Source organism: Schistocerca nitens, chromosome 5 (assembly GCF_023898315.1).
Source record: "Schistocerca nitens isolate TAMUIC-IGC-003100 chromosome 5, iqSchNite1.1, whole genome shotgun sequence".
Classification (NCBI taxonomy): Eukaryota; Metazoa; Arthropoda; class Insecta; order Orthoptera; family Acrididae; genus Schistocerca; species Schistocerca nitens.
Window position 1 is genome coordinate 53,565,795 of NC_064618.1, and position 13,556 is coordinate 53,579,350.

At 43.2% G+C, this 13,556-nt stretch overlaps 1 protein-coding gene across 1 annotated transcript in view; it reads left to right on the plus strand.

Moving 5' to 3' along the window:
• LOC126259594 (discoidin domain-containing receptor tyrosine kinase B-like) overlaps positions 1–13,556 on the plus strand; it is a 416,947-nt gene that overhangs the window by 248,929 nt on the left and 154,462 nt on the right. Inside the window, exon 5 of the mRNA XM_049956504.1 lies at positions 11,027–11,174. Coding sequence (XP_049812461.1) covers positions 11,027–11,174 — 148 coding nt within the window. The remainder of the gene's footprint in view (positions 1–11,026; positions 11,175–13,556) is intronic.

Here is a 13,556-nt window from a genome sequence, read left to right on the forward strand (position 1 = left end):
GTTAAAGACTGCGATGGAGCTCCGTATGCCACGGCAAACTGGCTGACACTGACGGCGGCGGTGCACAAATGCTGCGCAGCTAGCGCCATTCGACGGCCAACACCGCGGTTCCTGGTGTGTCCGCTGTGCCGTGCGTGTGATCATTGCTTGTACAGCCCTCTCGCAGTGTCCGGAGCAAGTATGGTGGGTCTGACACACCAGCGTCAATGTGTTCTTTTTTCCATTTCCAGGAGTGTATATCGCTGGTGTGATTGTCGATTGTTTCATGTTTATTTACTCTGTCGTTATCTCGAAAATATTCGTAATTAATTCTGTTTCTTGAGTCTCTGTTTTGTTGAAGTATAATAATGAGTAAAAGTAAAGTTATTAGAAATCCTCTGAAGGCTTTTAAGAAAAGGAGAAATGTGGAAAGCCAAAGGTATGTGTTATTACTGTAAACAATGAAGACGATAACCAAGTGAGTGAACCTAACCTCTCAAGTACACCTGCCCATAGCAGTCAAAGTGGGAAAGAAAATACTTCACAGAAGAAGCTTGGTTCAATGAGTGAAAACTATGAATGTTTTATGGGCGAATCGGATGTGAATAAAATATTTGATATGTCGGTTCTCAAAGGAATTTTTTCAAACTGTGTAAGATGTATTCATTGTAGTGAAGTTGGTCTGGAACTCTCCATAATAAAGCACGTAGGACTTGCTAGTGAAATACAACTGAAATGTGATAAGTGTTCATACATGACCACCTTTTGGAACAGTGTTGCAGTAACTGCAACTGAAGAAAATGGTAGCAAAATCTACGAACACAACAACGAGCGATGCTTGCTTTAGACAAGGAACGCCTTCGGGATGCAGACAGGGCTGTAAAGAGTCTACAAATACAAGCAAGAGTAAACAGGAGGAGGAACAAGAGGAAGCTGGAGGAGGAGTTTGCAGAGGATGAAGATAATCCATCCTATGGACCTGGAATGCACTAAAAAGTTAATCCAATCTTTGTCGCTCGATTCCCAAAACTTTTATTTTCTCATACTAATTACATGTTTTCTAAGGATCTTCCAAACATATTTGTTTCAAATTTTCAGTAAATGTTACACAGTACCTTCTGCATAATTTAACACAGCCTTTTTCCAAAAAATTGGATATTTTTGAATATATAAATAAAAAATTGCAAAAAAATGTTGTCAATTTTCATTACAATTGCAAAAAAATCATCTGTGATAACTGAACTAAAATTTTGTAAAATCCCTGTGTTAAGTTGTAGCCCATATTCCAATAAATAATCTGTAAAAAGTTCAACTTCCTACCTCAAATACTTTGTGAGGAAAGATGTAATTTATAAGCGTTATTTTAACATTGCAAGTATAGGGCGTTCCGGAGCCCCTTAAGTGCAATAAGGAGACAACACGCTAATACTCCCTTACCTTAACGTCACCTCCTCCGCACTTCACTGTTGACACAACATGTGACTGCAGGTAACATTCTCCAGCCATACACAGAACACAAACTCCTCTATCGGATCGCAAAAGGGTATAACATGATCCTTCGCTCCAGCCACCCGTTTCCAGTTATCCACTGTCCAGTGCAGTGACTCTTCACTCCACCTCAAGCGTCGCCTAGCACTGACTGCAGAAACGTTTGGCTTCTGAAGACCTGATCGTTAACTGGACTCCATTGTTTTTAACTCCTTACGCGCAGTCATTGTTCTAGCTGAACTGCTGGCTGCAGTTTGGAACACACGAGTGATTCCTTCAGCTGATTTCGTGTTGCTTCTTACAACCACCCTCGGCCATGCTCGATGGTACCTGTCCGTCAGTACATTAGGTCTGTCTAGTCTTGCTGTAGTTTCAGGTTTCCATTTCCCGATCCGATCAGCAACAGTCGACTAGGGCAGCTTAAGATGGCCTGTGACGGATATGTTGCTCTCGTGGCGTCCAATGAGTAGTCCAGGTTCGAAATCACTGAGCTCTCCTGACCGACCCATGCTGCTTTTTGTGCTTCTATACCGACAACACAGCACTCCCCGCCAGCGGGTCCGTTTATCATAACTTCTAGTGGTCGATTTCGTGTTACATAGAGCTGCCCGTAGCTTTCTTATCAGATAGCATACATTAACGTTTCTACTTTCCAAAACACGTCTTTGTTTGTGGCCAAAGGTGTTCTGTGCTCTTCTATTGAGAATGATGAGCGAAATAACGATTGTTCTAAGTCTCCGTGTAACCTCGATTATAATCCTAACATTGCGGGATAAGAAGCAGTAATACATTGGCTGACTCTTACACGATAATTCACTAATGCAGTTTTAACCACAAACTACACATTTGTACATAACGCCTCTCTTGTGGTTCAAATGGCTCTAAGCACTATGGGACTTAACACCTGAGGTCATCAGTCCCCTAGAAATAGACCTACTTAAACGTAACTAACCTAAGGACATTACACAAATCCATGCCCGAGGCAGGATTCTAACTTGCGACCGTAGCAGCAGCGCTGTTCCGGAAGGAAGCGTCTAGAACCGCTTGGTCACAGCGGCCGGCGCCTCTCTCGTGACGTATGCCGCTGGAGCTGTATTAGCGCCACCACGAAACTTTTGCGCTTACTAAACTGAATTGTGACGGAACGCGCTGTTCTTTTTTATATCTCCTTCATGCGTGATGTAATCTACGCCCTCCTTCCTACTTGCAGCTCTTGTTCACATTAGTCTTTTATGAAGATTTGAGACGAGTGAAGATTACTATAAACTTTCTGGTTTACTTATCTTTTCAAGCAGAGTTGGCTGCAGTGCTGCTTGTCTAGGGGTCTGACTTGAAGCAGAAATTCTCACATTTTAGGTCCATTTGGTTAAATTGATCCAAACAAATTTGAAGATTATTGTTGCAGAATTTTTATTGTTACATTACTGTATTTCGTCACATTTCAGTATACCATACAGTCTTTTGATTCTTCACATTGTTGGTGTTGTTGTTGTGGTCTTCAGACCTGAGACTGGTTTGAACCAGCTCTCCATGCTACTCTACCCTGTGCGAGCTCCTCCATCTCCCAGTAACTACTGCAACCTACATCCTTCTAAATCTGCTTAGTGTATTCGTCTCTTGGTCTCGCTCTACGATTTTTACCCTTCACGCTGCCCTCAAATACTAAATTTCTGATCCGTTGACGCCTCAGAACATGTCCTACCAACCGATCCCTTCTTCTAGTCAAGTTGTGTCGCAACCTCTCCTTCCCCCCAATTCTATTCAATACATCTTCATTAGTTATATGATCTATCCATCTAATCTTCAGCATTCTTCTGTAGCACCACATTTCGAAAGCTTCTATTCTTCTCCAAACTATTTATCGTCCACGTTTCACTTCCATACATTGCTAAACTTCATTCAAATACTTTCAGAAACGGCTTACTGACACTTAAATCTATACTCGATGTTAACAAATTTCTCTTCTTCAGAAACGCTTTCCTTGTCATTGCCAGTCTACATTTTATATCCTCTATACTTCGACCATCATCAGTTATTTTGCTCCCCAAATAACAAAACTCCTTTACTACTTAAAGTGTCTCATTTCCTAATCTAATTCCCTCAGTATCACCCGACTTAATTCGACTACATTCCATTATACCGTTTTGCTTTTGTTGATGTTCATCTTATATCCTCCTTTCAAGACACTGTCCATTCCGTTCAGCTGCTCTTCCAAGTCCTTTGTTGTCTCTGACAGAATTACAATGTCATCCGCGAACCTCAGAGTTTTTTATTTCTTCTCCATGATTTTTAATTCCTACTCCGAAGTTTTCTTTTGTTTCCTTTACTGCTTGCTCAATATACAGATTGAATAACATCAGGGAGAGGCTGCAACACTGTCTCACTCCCTTCCCAACCACTGCTACCCTTTCATACTCCTCGACTCTTATAACTGCAATCTGCTTTCTGTACAAATTGTAAATATCCTTTTGCTCCCTGTATTTTAACCCTGCCACCTTCAGAATTTGAGAGTATTCCAGTCAACATTGTCAAAAGCTTTCTCTAAGTCTACAAATGCTAGAAACGTAGGTTTGCCTTTCCTTAATCTATCTTCTATGGTAAGTGGTCAGTATTGCCTCACGTGTCTTTCCATTCGTCTGTTAAGAATTCGCTTTAGTATTGTGCAGCCGTGACTTATTAAACTGATAGTTCGGTAGTTTTCACATCTGTCAACACCTGCTTTCTTTGGGATTGGAATTACTATATTGTTCTTGAAGTCTGAGGGCATTTCGCCTGTCTCATCTTGCTCACCAGATGCTACAGTTTTGTCAGGACCGGCTCACCCAAGGCTGTCAGTAGTTCTAATGGAATGTTGTCTACAGGCGTTCTTACGGCAGAGGGCTCCATTTCTCCACCAGCGCTGTTAACAACTGCTGGTTGGTCGTTGCAAAAGATCTTCGCAACGCATGGCACATGTGCTCGATCGGCTTTAAGTCGGCGGATGGGCAGGCAAGCTAATTCGTCGAATATCCTCTCGTTCCAAGAGATTCACCTGTGCTGTCCGATGCGCTCGCGTTTTGTCATCCGTAACAATGAAGCGACGCACACGGACAAGGTGTACAGTGTCACAGAATGTTTGCCCGGTGAGTGTACTGCGGTCAAAGATATGGAGATCAGTATGCCCATTCAACATTATGGATTACACAAGGACCACCAAAACGATCATGTTCGACGATTTTCTCGGCCGCACCACGTGTTCGCATCACTAACCATGAGATGTTACGTCCAGAATCAATCGACTCAATCTGCTTTCATCCAAGAAGGCGCGACCCCATTTCTCCAGGTCCAGTCCTTGTGCCCTTGAAGCCACTTTAAACGGTGCCCCCCATGTGCGGGCGGCAAAGAAACAAAACGTACTGGTCGGCGGGCAAAGAGACTACCCCCATGCTGTCCATGTGGACCGTTAGATTTCGTGTCCTGCACTTCTTTTAAATGTGGCTACAATTGCGCCATTACACCCTCTGTTCGACGCGGGTTACTGCTTGCCTGTTGCCAATGAAGCCGTTATCTGCTGCTGTATTTACTCGTGGTAGACCACATCCTCTCCTTCCGGCAGCAGTACGTTCCGGAACGCTCGCCATGCATGTGATACAGTGTTGTGAACAATGCAGATCCTTGGCCTATACTCGTCACACTTTGTCTTCACTCCAGTTTCCCAATAGTTCTTCCCCGCATAAAGTCATCCAAATGCTGTCTACGGTCAATACCAACCACAGTGCACGGCGTCTGCTCGCTGATTACGCTGATTGATAAACCCTGTGTTTTCCTTCAGCTGCCTCGTCTCGCAGGGCAGGCCCAATTTGACCTCAAGCCATGTGACATCCAGCTTCCTGTGCACCACTAGGAGCCCTTGGCAGCATGCAGTACGTTACTTTAGCCACCTATCCCGTAAGTTTCGCGGAGCAGTGAGGATGTGACTGCTTCTAGTGCATGTTCTGAAATCGTGTAATCATGTAAGATCTGGTCCCTCCACACTTTTGTGTGCAGTACGTTACCTTTCCTTACGTTGTGGGATACCTGCTAGTCCCTCCTCCATGCACTGATCCTCTCTAGGTCTTCCTTCATTTCGCTTCAATTGCGACATTTCAATGTGAAACAGTACCATCCACAACCAGCAACCAGCCTCATGGTTTTTTTGCGACGTTATTCGCCAGGCCACCTACATTCGTTGTGCACAGTAGAGCCCTGTGACACTCCAGTAGCCTATCGTAGTTTAATATAATTGCATATTCTTTTTTTAAGTTCGAACAACCGAGTCACTGCACATGGAGATACTGGAGCTACTTCATCCAAGTCAGAGCTTTCTTAAATACATCAAATCAATTCATTTAAGACAGGAAATACACTGAATTGACATAAATCATGGGATAGCGATGTGGACATGTACAAATGCTGGTACAGTCTGGAACCGAGCGACCGCTACGGTCGCAGGTTCGTATCCTGCCTCGGGCATGGATGTGTGTGATGTCCGTAGGTTAGTTAGGTTTAATTAGTTCTAAGTTCGAGGCGACTGATGACCTCAGAAGTTGAGTCGCATAGTGCTCAGAGCCACAAATGCTGGTAGAATCGCGTACGCAACGTATAAAAGGGAAGTGGATTGGCGGAGTTGTACTCAAGCGATTCATGTCAAAAGGCGTCCAACATGATTTTGGTTATACGACGACAATTAAAAGACTTTAAACTCCGAATGGTAGTTGGAGCAACACGCATGGGACACCCTATTTCGGAAATCAGTGCGGAAGTCAATATTCGGAGATCCAGAGTGTCAACAGTGTGCCGAGAATATCAAATTTCTGGCATTACCTCTCACCACCAACAACACAAAGTAGCCGAGGGCCTTCACATAACGAAAGACAGCAGCAATTTTTGCTTAGAAGTGTCAGTGCAAACAGAGGAGCAATACTGCGTGAAATAACAGCAGAAATCAATGTGGGACGTACGACGAACGTATCCGTTCGAAGAGTGCGGTGACATTTGGCGTTAATGGACTATGGTGGCAGACGACCGAAGCAAGTGCCTTTGCTTACAGCACGACATCGCCTGCTCCGCCTCACCTGGGCTCCTGACCATATGGGTTAGACTAGACGACTGGAAAACTGTGGCATGGTCAGATGAGTCCCGATTTCAGTTGATGAGAGCTGATGGAAATTTCGAGTGTGGCACAGACCCCACGCAGTCGTGGACCCACCTTGTCAACAAGGCACTGTGTAAGCTGGTAGTGGCTACATAGTGGTTTGGGCTGTTTTTGTACAGGGTGGCCTATTGATCGTGACCGGGCCAAATATATCTCGAAATTAGCATCAAACGAAAAAACTACAAAGAACGAAACTTGTCTAGCTTGATTGGGGAAACCAGATGGCGCTATGGTTGGCCCGCTAGATGACGCTGCCATAGGTCAAACGGATATCAACTGCGTTTTTTTAAATAACAACCACCATTTTTTATTTCATATTCGTGTAGTACGTAAAGAAATGTGAATGTTTTTGTTGGACCACTTTTGTCGCTTTGTGATAGATGGCGCTGTAATAGTCACAAACATGTGGCTCACAATTCCAGACGAACAGTTGGTAACAGGTAGGTTTTTTAAATTAAAACATAGAACGTAGGTATTTCGGTTGTTCCACTGTGATGCATGTACCTTTGTGAACGTATCATTTCTGAGAACGCATGCTGTAACAGCTTGATTACCTGCAAATACCACATTAATGCAATAAATGCTCAAAATGATGTCCGTCAACCTCAATGCATTTGGAAATACGTGTAACGACATTTCTCTCAGCAGCGAGTACTTCGCCTTCCGTAATGTTCGCACATGCATTGACAATGCGCTAACGCATGTTGTCAGGCGTGGTCGGTGGATCACGAGAGCAAATATCCTTTAACTTTCCCCTCAGGAAAGAAATCCGGGGACGTCAGATCCGATGAACGTGCGGGCCATGGTATGGTGCTTCGACGACCAATCCACCTGTCATGAAATATGCTATTCAATACCGCTTAAACCGCACGCGAGCTATGTGCCGGACATCCATCATTTTGGAAGTACATGGCCATTCTGTCATGCAGTGAAACATCTTGTAGTAACATCGGTAGAACAGTACGTAGGAAATCTGCATCCGTTGCACCATTTAGATTGCCATCGATAAAATGGGGAAAATTATCCTTCCTCCCATAATGCCACACCATACATTAACCCGCCAAGGTTGCTGATGTTCCACTTGTCTCAGCCATCGTGGATTTCAACCTTTTCCGCAATTGGTAAACGGTCCATTTTTAACTCTGGTAATGTATCACGAAGCAAATAACGTCCGCACTGCCGGAATGTTACGTGACACCACGTACTTATACGTTTGTGACTATTACAGCGCCATCTATCACAAATCAAAAAAAGTGGTCTGACTGAAACATTCATATTTCTTTACGTACTACACGCATATGTAATAAAAAATGGGGGTTTCTATTTAGAAAAACGCAGTTGATAACCTTTCAACCTATGGCAGCGCTGTCTAGCGGGCCAACCATAGCGCCATCTGGTTTCCCCCTTCAAGCTAGACGAGTTTCGTTCTTTGTAGTTTTTCCGTTTGGTGCTTATTTCGTGAGATATGTGGCCCGGTCACTATCAATGGACCACCCTGTGTCTAATGGAGCTGGTCGTCCGGTCCAATTGAACCCATCATTGACTGGAAATGGTACGGCTACTTGGAGGCCATTTGCAACCATTGGTGGGCTTCATGTTCAGAAACGACGACGGAATGTTTATGGGGACAACCGCCTTGTCACCGGGCTACAGTCCTTCGCAACTGGTTTGAAGAACATTCTGGAAAATTCAAGCGAAGGATTTGGGTACGCAAATCGTCCAACATGAATCCCGCAGAACATATACGGGACATAATTGAGAGCTCAGTTCGTGCACCAAACACTGCACCGGCAACACGTTCGCAATTATGGACGTCTACAGAGGCGCATGGTTCAATATTTCTGCAGTGGACTTCCAACGAGTTGTTGAGTCCATACCACTCTGCCGGGAAAAATGAAGTCCGTCACAATTTTAGGATGTATACCATGGCTTTTGTCACCTCAGTGCATATCGCTATGGGAAGTTAAGAGATTGTTTGTGCATTGCAACAATGTCTTCATTGGCTCTTTCTACTAAGACTGTTGGCGAAATTTAGTTCGGCCCAAGATACCCTGCACGATTTGGGGAATCTCGTTGTGTCGTAGATCTATTCACGTAAATGTGTACGGTATGTTAATAGAAAGATACGTATAAGTTCAACGTCTTCTCTATTGCCTCATGATATCGATGTAGGGGATGGCGTTTAGGTTGTTCTGAATTGGACCGATGGTTTTGAGTGCATTACTGGCTTCGTCTTCTGTTTAATTTTCTGCTACTTTCGTTGTAACATTTGCTAACACACGTTACTGCTGTAACAGGACAGGATTATTTGAGGGTCTCACTGAGAGTTTTTATAGTTTCTCCTTATCACTAAAATCCGTATTCTCTTTATACCGAATGTTACTAATCTTAGGCAGAAGATAAACAGGTTGGTAGTAGCCATGTGACTGTTTCGATAAACGCATGGGGCACTGTTGTTGGCTGCGCGGGGTTGCCGCGTGGTCTCTGGCGTCTTGTCACGGTGCCGCGTCTTCCCCCGTCGGACGTTCGAGTCCTCCCTCGGGCATGGGTGTGACTGTGTCGTCCTTAGGGTAAGTTAGCTTAAGTTAGGTTAAGGAGTGCGTAAGCCTTGGTACCAATGACCTCAGCAGTTTGGTCCCATGAGACCTTACCACAAATTCCCAAATTTCCACTGTTGTTGATAACACGCAAGTCACGCCACTTTCGTTTAAGTTGGGATTGATTTTGTTGCTCCTTATGCGTGCGATAACGATGGAAATAGGCGTTACTTGCTATACGAAAACTAACGTAAAGGAAGTAATTGAGTCTGTAACAGAAGGAGCTGTCCCTGTGTTATTATGGTCAACGCTGATAACATTTGTACTCTCTAGTTGTTTGATTCCTACCTCCTTCACCTCTTATACTGGATTATTCTTTCCGTCTGTACGTGCCTACTTCACTCAGCATTCTCGATAAGCGAGATATTTTAATCATTATACACCCGACATTTTTTTCGTGTACTGCTCCTTGAAAAACGTAGTTAATGATTCTAATTGCTACAGTGGCTGACCCATCAACCTGTTGTTTCCACTAATATGCATTTTCCATTGACATCTTTGGTGGTCTAACATTTCTAGCATTTTCTTTAGCATCTTGTTTGTCGGTTTAATTTTCTGTAGTACTCTTTTCTAAGTGTTTTAATTTGTTGTTCATTGGATCTCCCAGTTCAGCAAGCAGCGTAATGTGTCAACACCGATACAGGATGTACTGTGAGCAAAGGTAATTTAATATTTTCTTTCCGTGTAAATATTTTGAGGTACACAAATCCTTACATTTCGCGACTCAAGCGTTCAGTGTTACAGAAACACAGAGAAAACTGGAAACAGAAATTAACAGGATACATTTACTAGAGACCTTTTGAGTATAATCCAAAGAGTACGAAAGCTTAGCAGGGAATTGTAGGGAAATACTCCCACAAAGAAAATTAGGAAATATTAGTAATATGTGTTGATTGGCATAGAGACTATAGAAACCTTCTGAGTTTCTAAGAGCAACAGAATAATCCAATGATTCCTTTGAAGATTTATGAAATCAACGTTAATAATGTTTTCATGCCTCGTCACAACTTCATAAAAGAAAATACAAATAATATATGAGATAAATGATGGTGGAAGTACTACGCGATGAAGATGAAAATCTCTCTAATGCGGTTTGAATGGTAAGTAATGTGAAATTTTAGAAGAAGGGAAGTGACGTGAGTTAATTTGAAATACTTTTCAAATGCTTACAGAAAAAACTTTTTTGGGAAGCTGGAGGAAAAATTATGGGAAGATTAAATAGAGTACAAATTGACGAATTGTTACGAACCAGATGAAGGCCTGTAAAGCATATTGATCGCCGATCGTAGACTAATACAGACGAGCAACATAATGAGATCCAAAACGCTGAAGATTTAGTGATCTTGTGAGGAAATAATAAAGATACGTAAATTTCCAGAAGCAAAAGCGTCGAAGCGTACACAAACCAGTGAAGGCATTTCGATATGCCGACACTTAGGCGGCCTACTTGGAAATGTGTGATTTTGTTCTTATTTATGTAGAATTTTATTTAGAACTTTCGCTCTCAGAAAAACTGGGTACCGAAAGTACAGAAGCATAACGCCTCTACGTCGTTGATGAAGAAATGGCTCCTGGATCAGATGTTAATTCAGTAGGAACGGAGAATATTAGAAATAAGTTAGACCGGAAAGGTGACCAAGATCAGCGTTTTGAACTGGAAACAATTATTTGTAGGCGATTCTAGTTGGCGCATGCGTACAAATAACCCCCCCCTCCCCCCTTATAGAGTTTGTAGCATGGTTGACATCGTATTCCACCGAGAGGCAACGTATCTCGTTGTGTGTGGCAGGTACTGAAAGGCAACAGCAACACGTACCTGGAGTCGAAGCAGCAGCTGGAACCTGCCATCTGGGCTAGCCGGGTGCGCTTCCTGCCCTACAGCTACCACCGCAGGACCGTCTGCATGAGGGTCGAGCTGTACGGCTGCCGATGGACAGGTAAGTAAGCAGCTGACCGTAATTCCCAGTAGATAACGACAGCCAGAATGCACCGGAAACCTAATGTTCCCCCTGAAATGTAAAATCAGTCGTGATGAGTGGTGGGAGGGCCTGGTGAGCGATGCGGGACGAAGTGGGGAGGGGTTCCAATGCGTCGTTTCTGACAGTGTATCAACGAGAGATTTTGTTGAGTAGTTGTTAAGGTGTGATATATTGCATATACTCAATATTACATTCATAGCTGAAATTAACAGGGGCACCCTCCATACTGTAAATCACGGATTTTGATGCGCTACAAATATGTTCAAAAATGGTTCAAATGGCTCTGAGCACTATGGGACTCGAACTTCTGAGGTCATCAGTCCCCTAGAACTTTCTGGGGTCATCAGTCCCCTAGAACTTAGAACTACTTAAACCTAACTAACCTAAGGACATCACACACATCCATCCCCGAGGCGGGATTCGAACCTGTGACCGTAGCGGTCCCGCGGTTCCAGACTGTAGCGCCTAGAACCGCACGGCCACTCAGGCCGGCTACAAATATGTTGTAGAGGCACTTACCCTGAGTACCTGGCTATCCGGTTTTTTAGCGACGGGCCTTGGTTTTTGAGAAAATCGATTTTGAAGTTCATTGCGTGATTTGTATACCCGTAACATTACGTATGTTTCGAGCAAGTCAGTGTAGCGCAGGGGTAAAGGTTCACAGCTATCGCGGTGGAGGTACCGAGTTCGAATCCGGCTCGTCTGCTACATAAAAAAAAGACCGAATTATTCAATTTTTGTTCAAAGAATATCTACAAACAGTGTAAGGTGTGCGATATTATAAAGATATATTCAGTTATTAATTTTTTCAAATATTCATTTTGTTTTTGGTTCGCAGTTGGAGTTCCAAATGTTCGTACAATGGTCGCTGAAATTGATCTCCGCCCATTATCGTCCCCTCTCCCGGGAATACCGTTAGCCGTAACGGGAACCCCAGCTCCTAGGCCAGTGAGGATGCGAGTTCCATCCTCACGTTCACGTTCGCATATAACTCCAGCGTCAGTTGCTCGCGAAGCGTCTCTAGTGCCGTGTGTTAGAAAAATTCTGTGAAATGGAAGAACCAAGTGTTTGTGCAGTAGTGCAGCCAGAAGAGGATCCACAAGTAGAGGAGTTGAACGAAGAATCAAAAGGCTAAATCACAAATACCTTTAAATACGCCGAAAATCTACTCCGCGACTTGCATCTCGTAACGAATACACCGCCTAGCGTGATCTCTGCCAATTCCGTTGCAATTGGCGATGAGATATGTATCGCAATACAGGATCTCTTGACCGAAAGACAGATCATTATTGATGACAGATTTCAACGAGGAAGTTGAATTGGGAGAATATGATGCGAACCACAAAAGGAATGAATATTTGAAAAAAATTAATAAGTGAATATATCTTTACAATTTCGGACACCTTACACTGTTTGTTGATATTCTTTGAAATAAAATTGAAAAATTTGATCGATTTTGAAAAAAAGGAAAGTACACTATTAGGATACGAATACGGTATCTCTAGCACGGTAGCCGCGAACCTTTACCGGTGCGCTACGCTGACTTATTCGAAACATATGTAATGTTCAAAACAGATTTTCTCAAAAAACTAGGCCCGTCGCTAAAAAAACCGGATAGTCAGGTACTCAGCGTAAGTGCAACATATTTTAAGCTCATCAAAATCCTTGATTTACAGTATAGAGGGTCCCCTTATAAGTCCAGCTTCGACAACAGGAAACAATTAAACTACTTTAGTCAATGATATGCCTCCTTTCATTTAACATGTCATGCACAGTGTACTGACTATGACTGAATTCTTGTAATTACAAATTACGATTGCAGCGAATCGTTGTGTCAATTAAGGTGGATGATTAGTGGCGGTGCTGTAGTCTGATGGGATTTGTGTCATCTGTCTTGTGTCACGGGAGTAGTGTACACAATACCTGACACATAGGTCGTAGCCTACGCACACCACAGTCCAGTTCGACTGGGGACTTACTCCCTAAAAGTTAGTGGCTCAACAGTTGTATAGGTTTTTTAGAATGCAATGAAATACAGTCTAGGTGTCGTGAGTAGTGGTGCCTTTTGTTTGAACTTTACCAGTTAACTGTGTTATTTATACAAGGACTACTTTTACCTTTTGTTTACTGCGTTCCTTATCGCAATTAATAATAATCAAATTCTGAGTGCGATTGGCTTCTCTACGTTACCACAGTTGGCGCGTAACAGTTTCCAAATGGTTCACATGACTGTGATCACTATGGGACTTAACGTCTGAGGTCATCAGTCCCCTAGAACTTAGAACTACTTAACCTAACTAACCTAAGGACATCACATACATCAATGCAAGAGGCTGGATT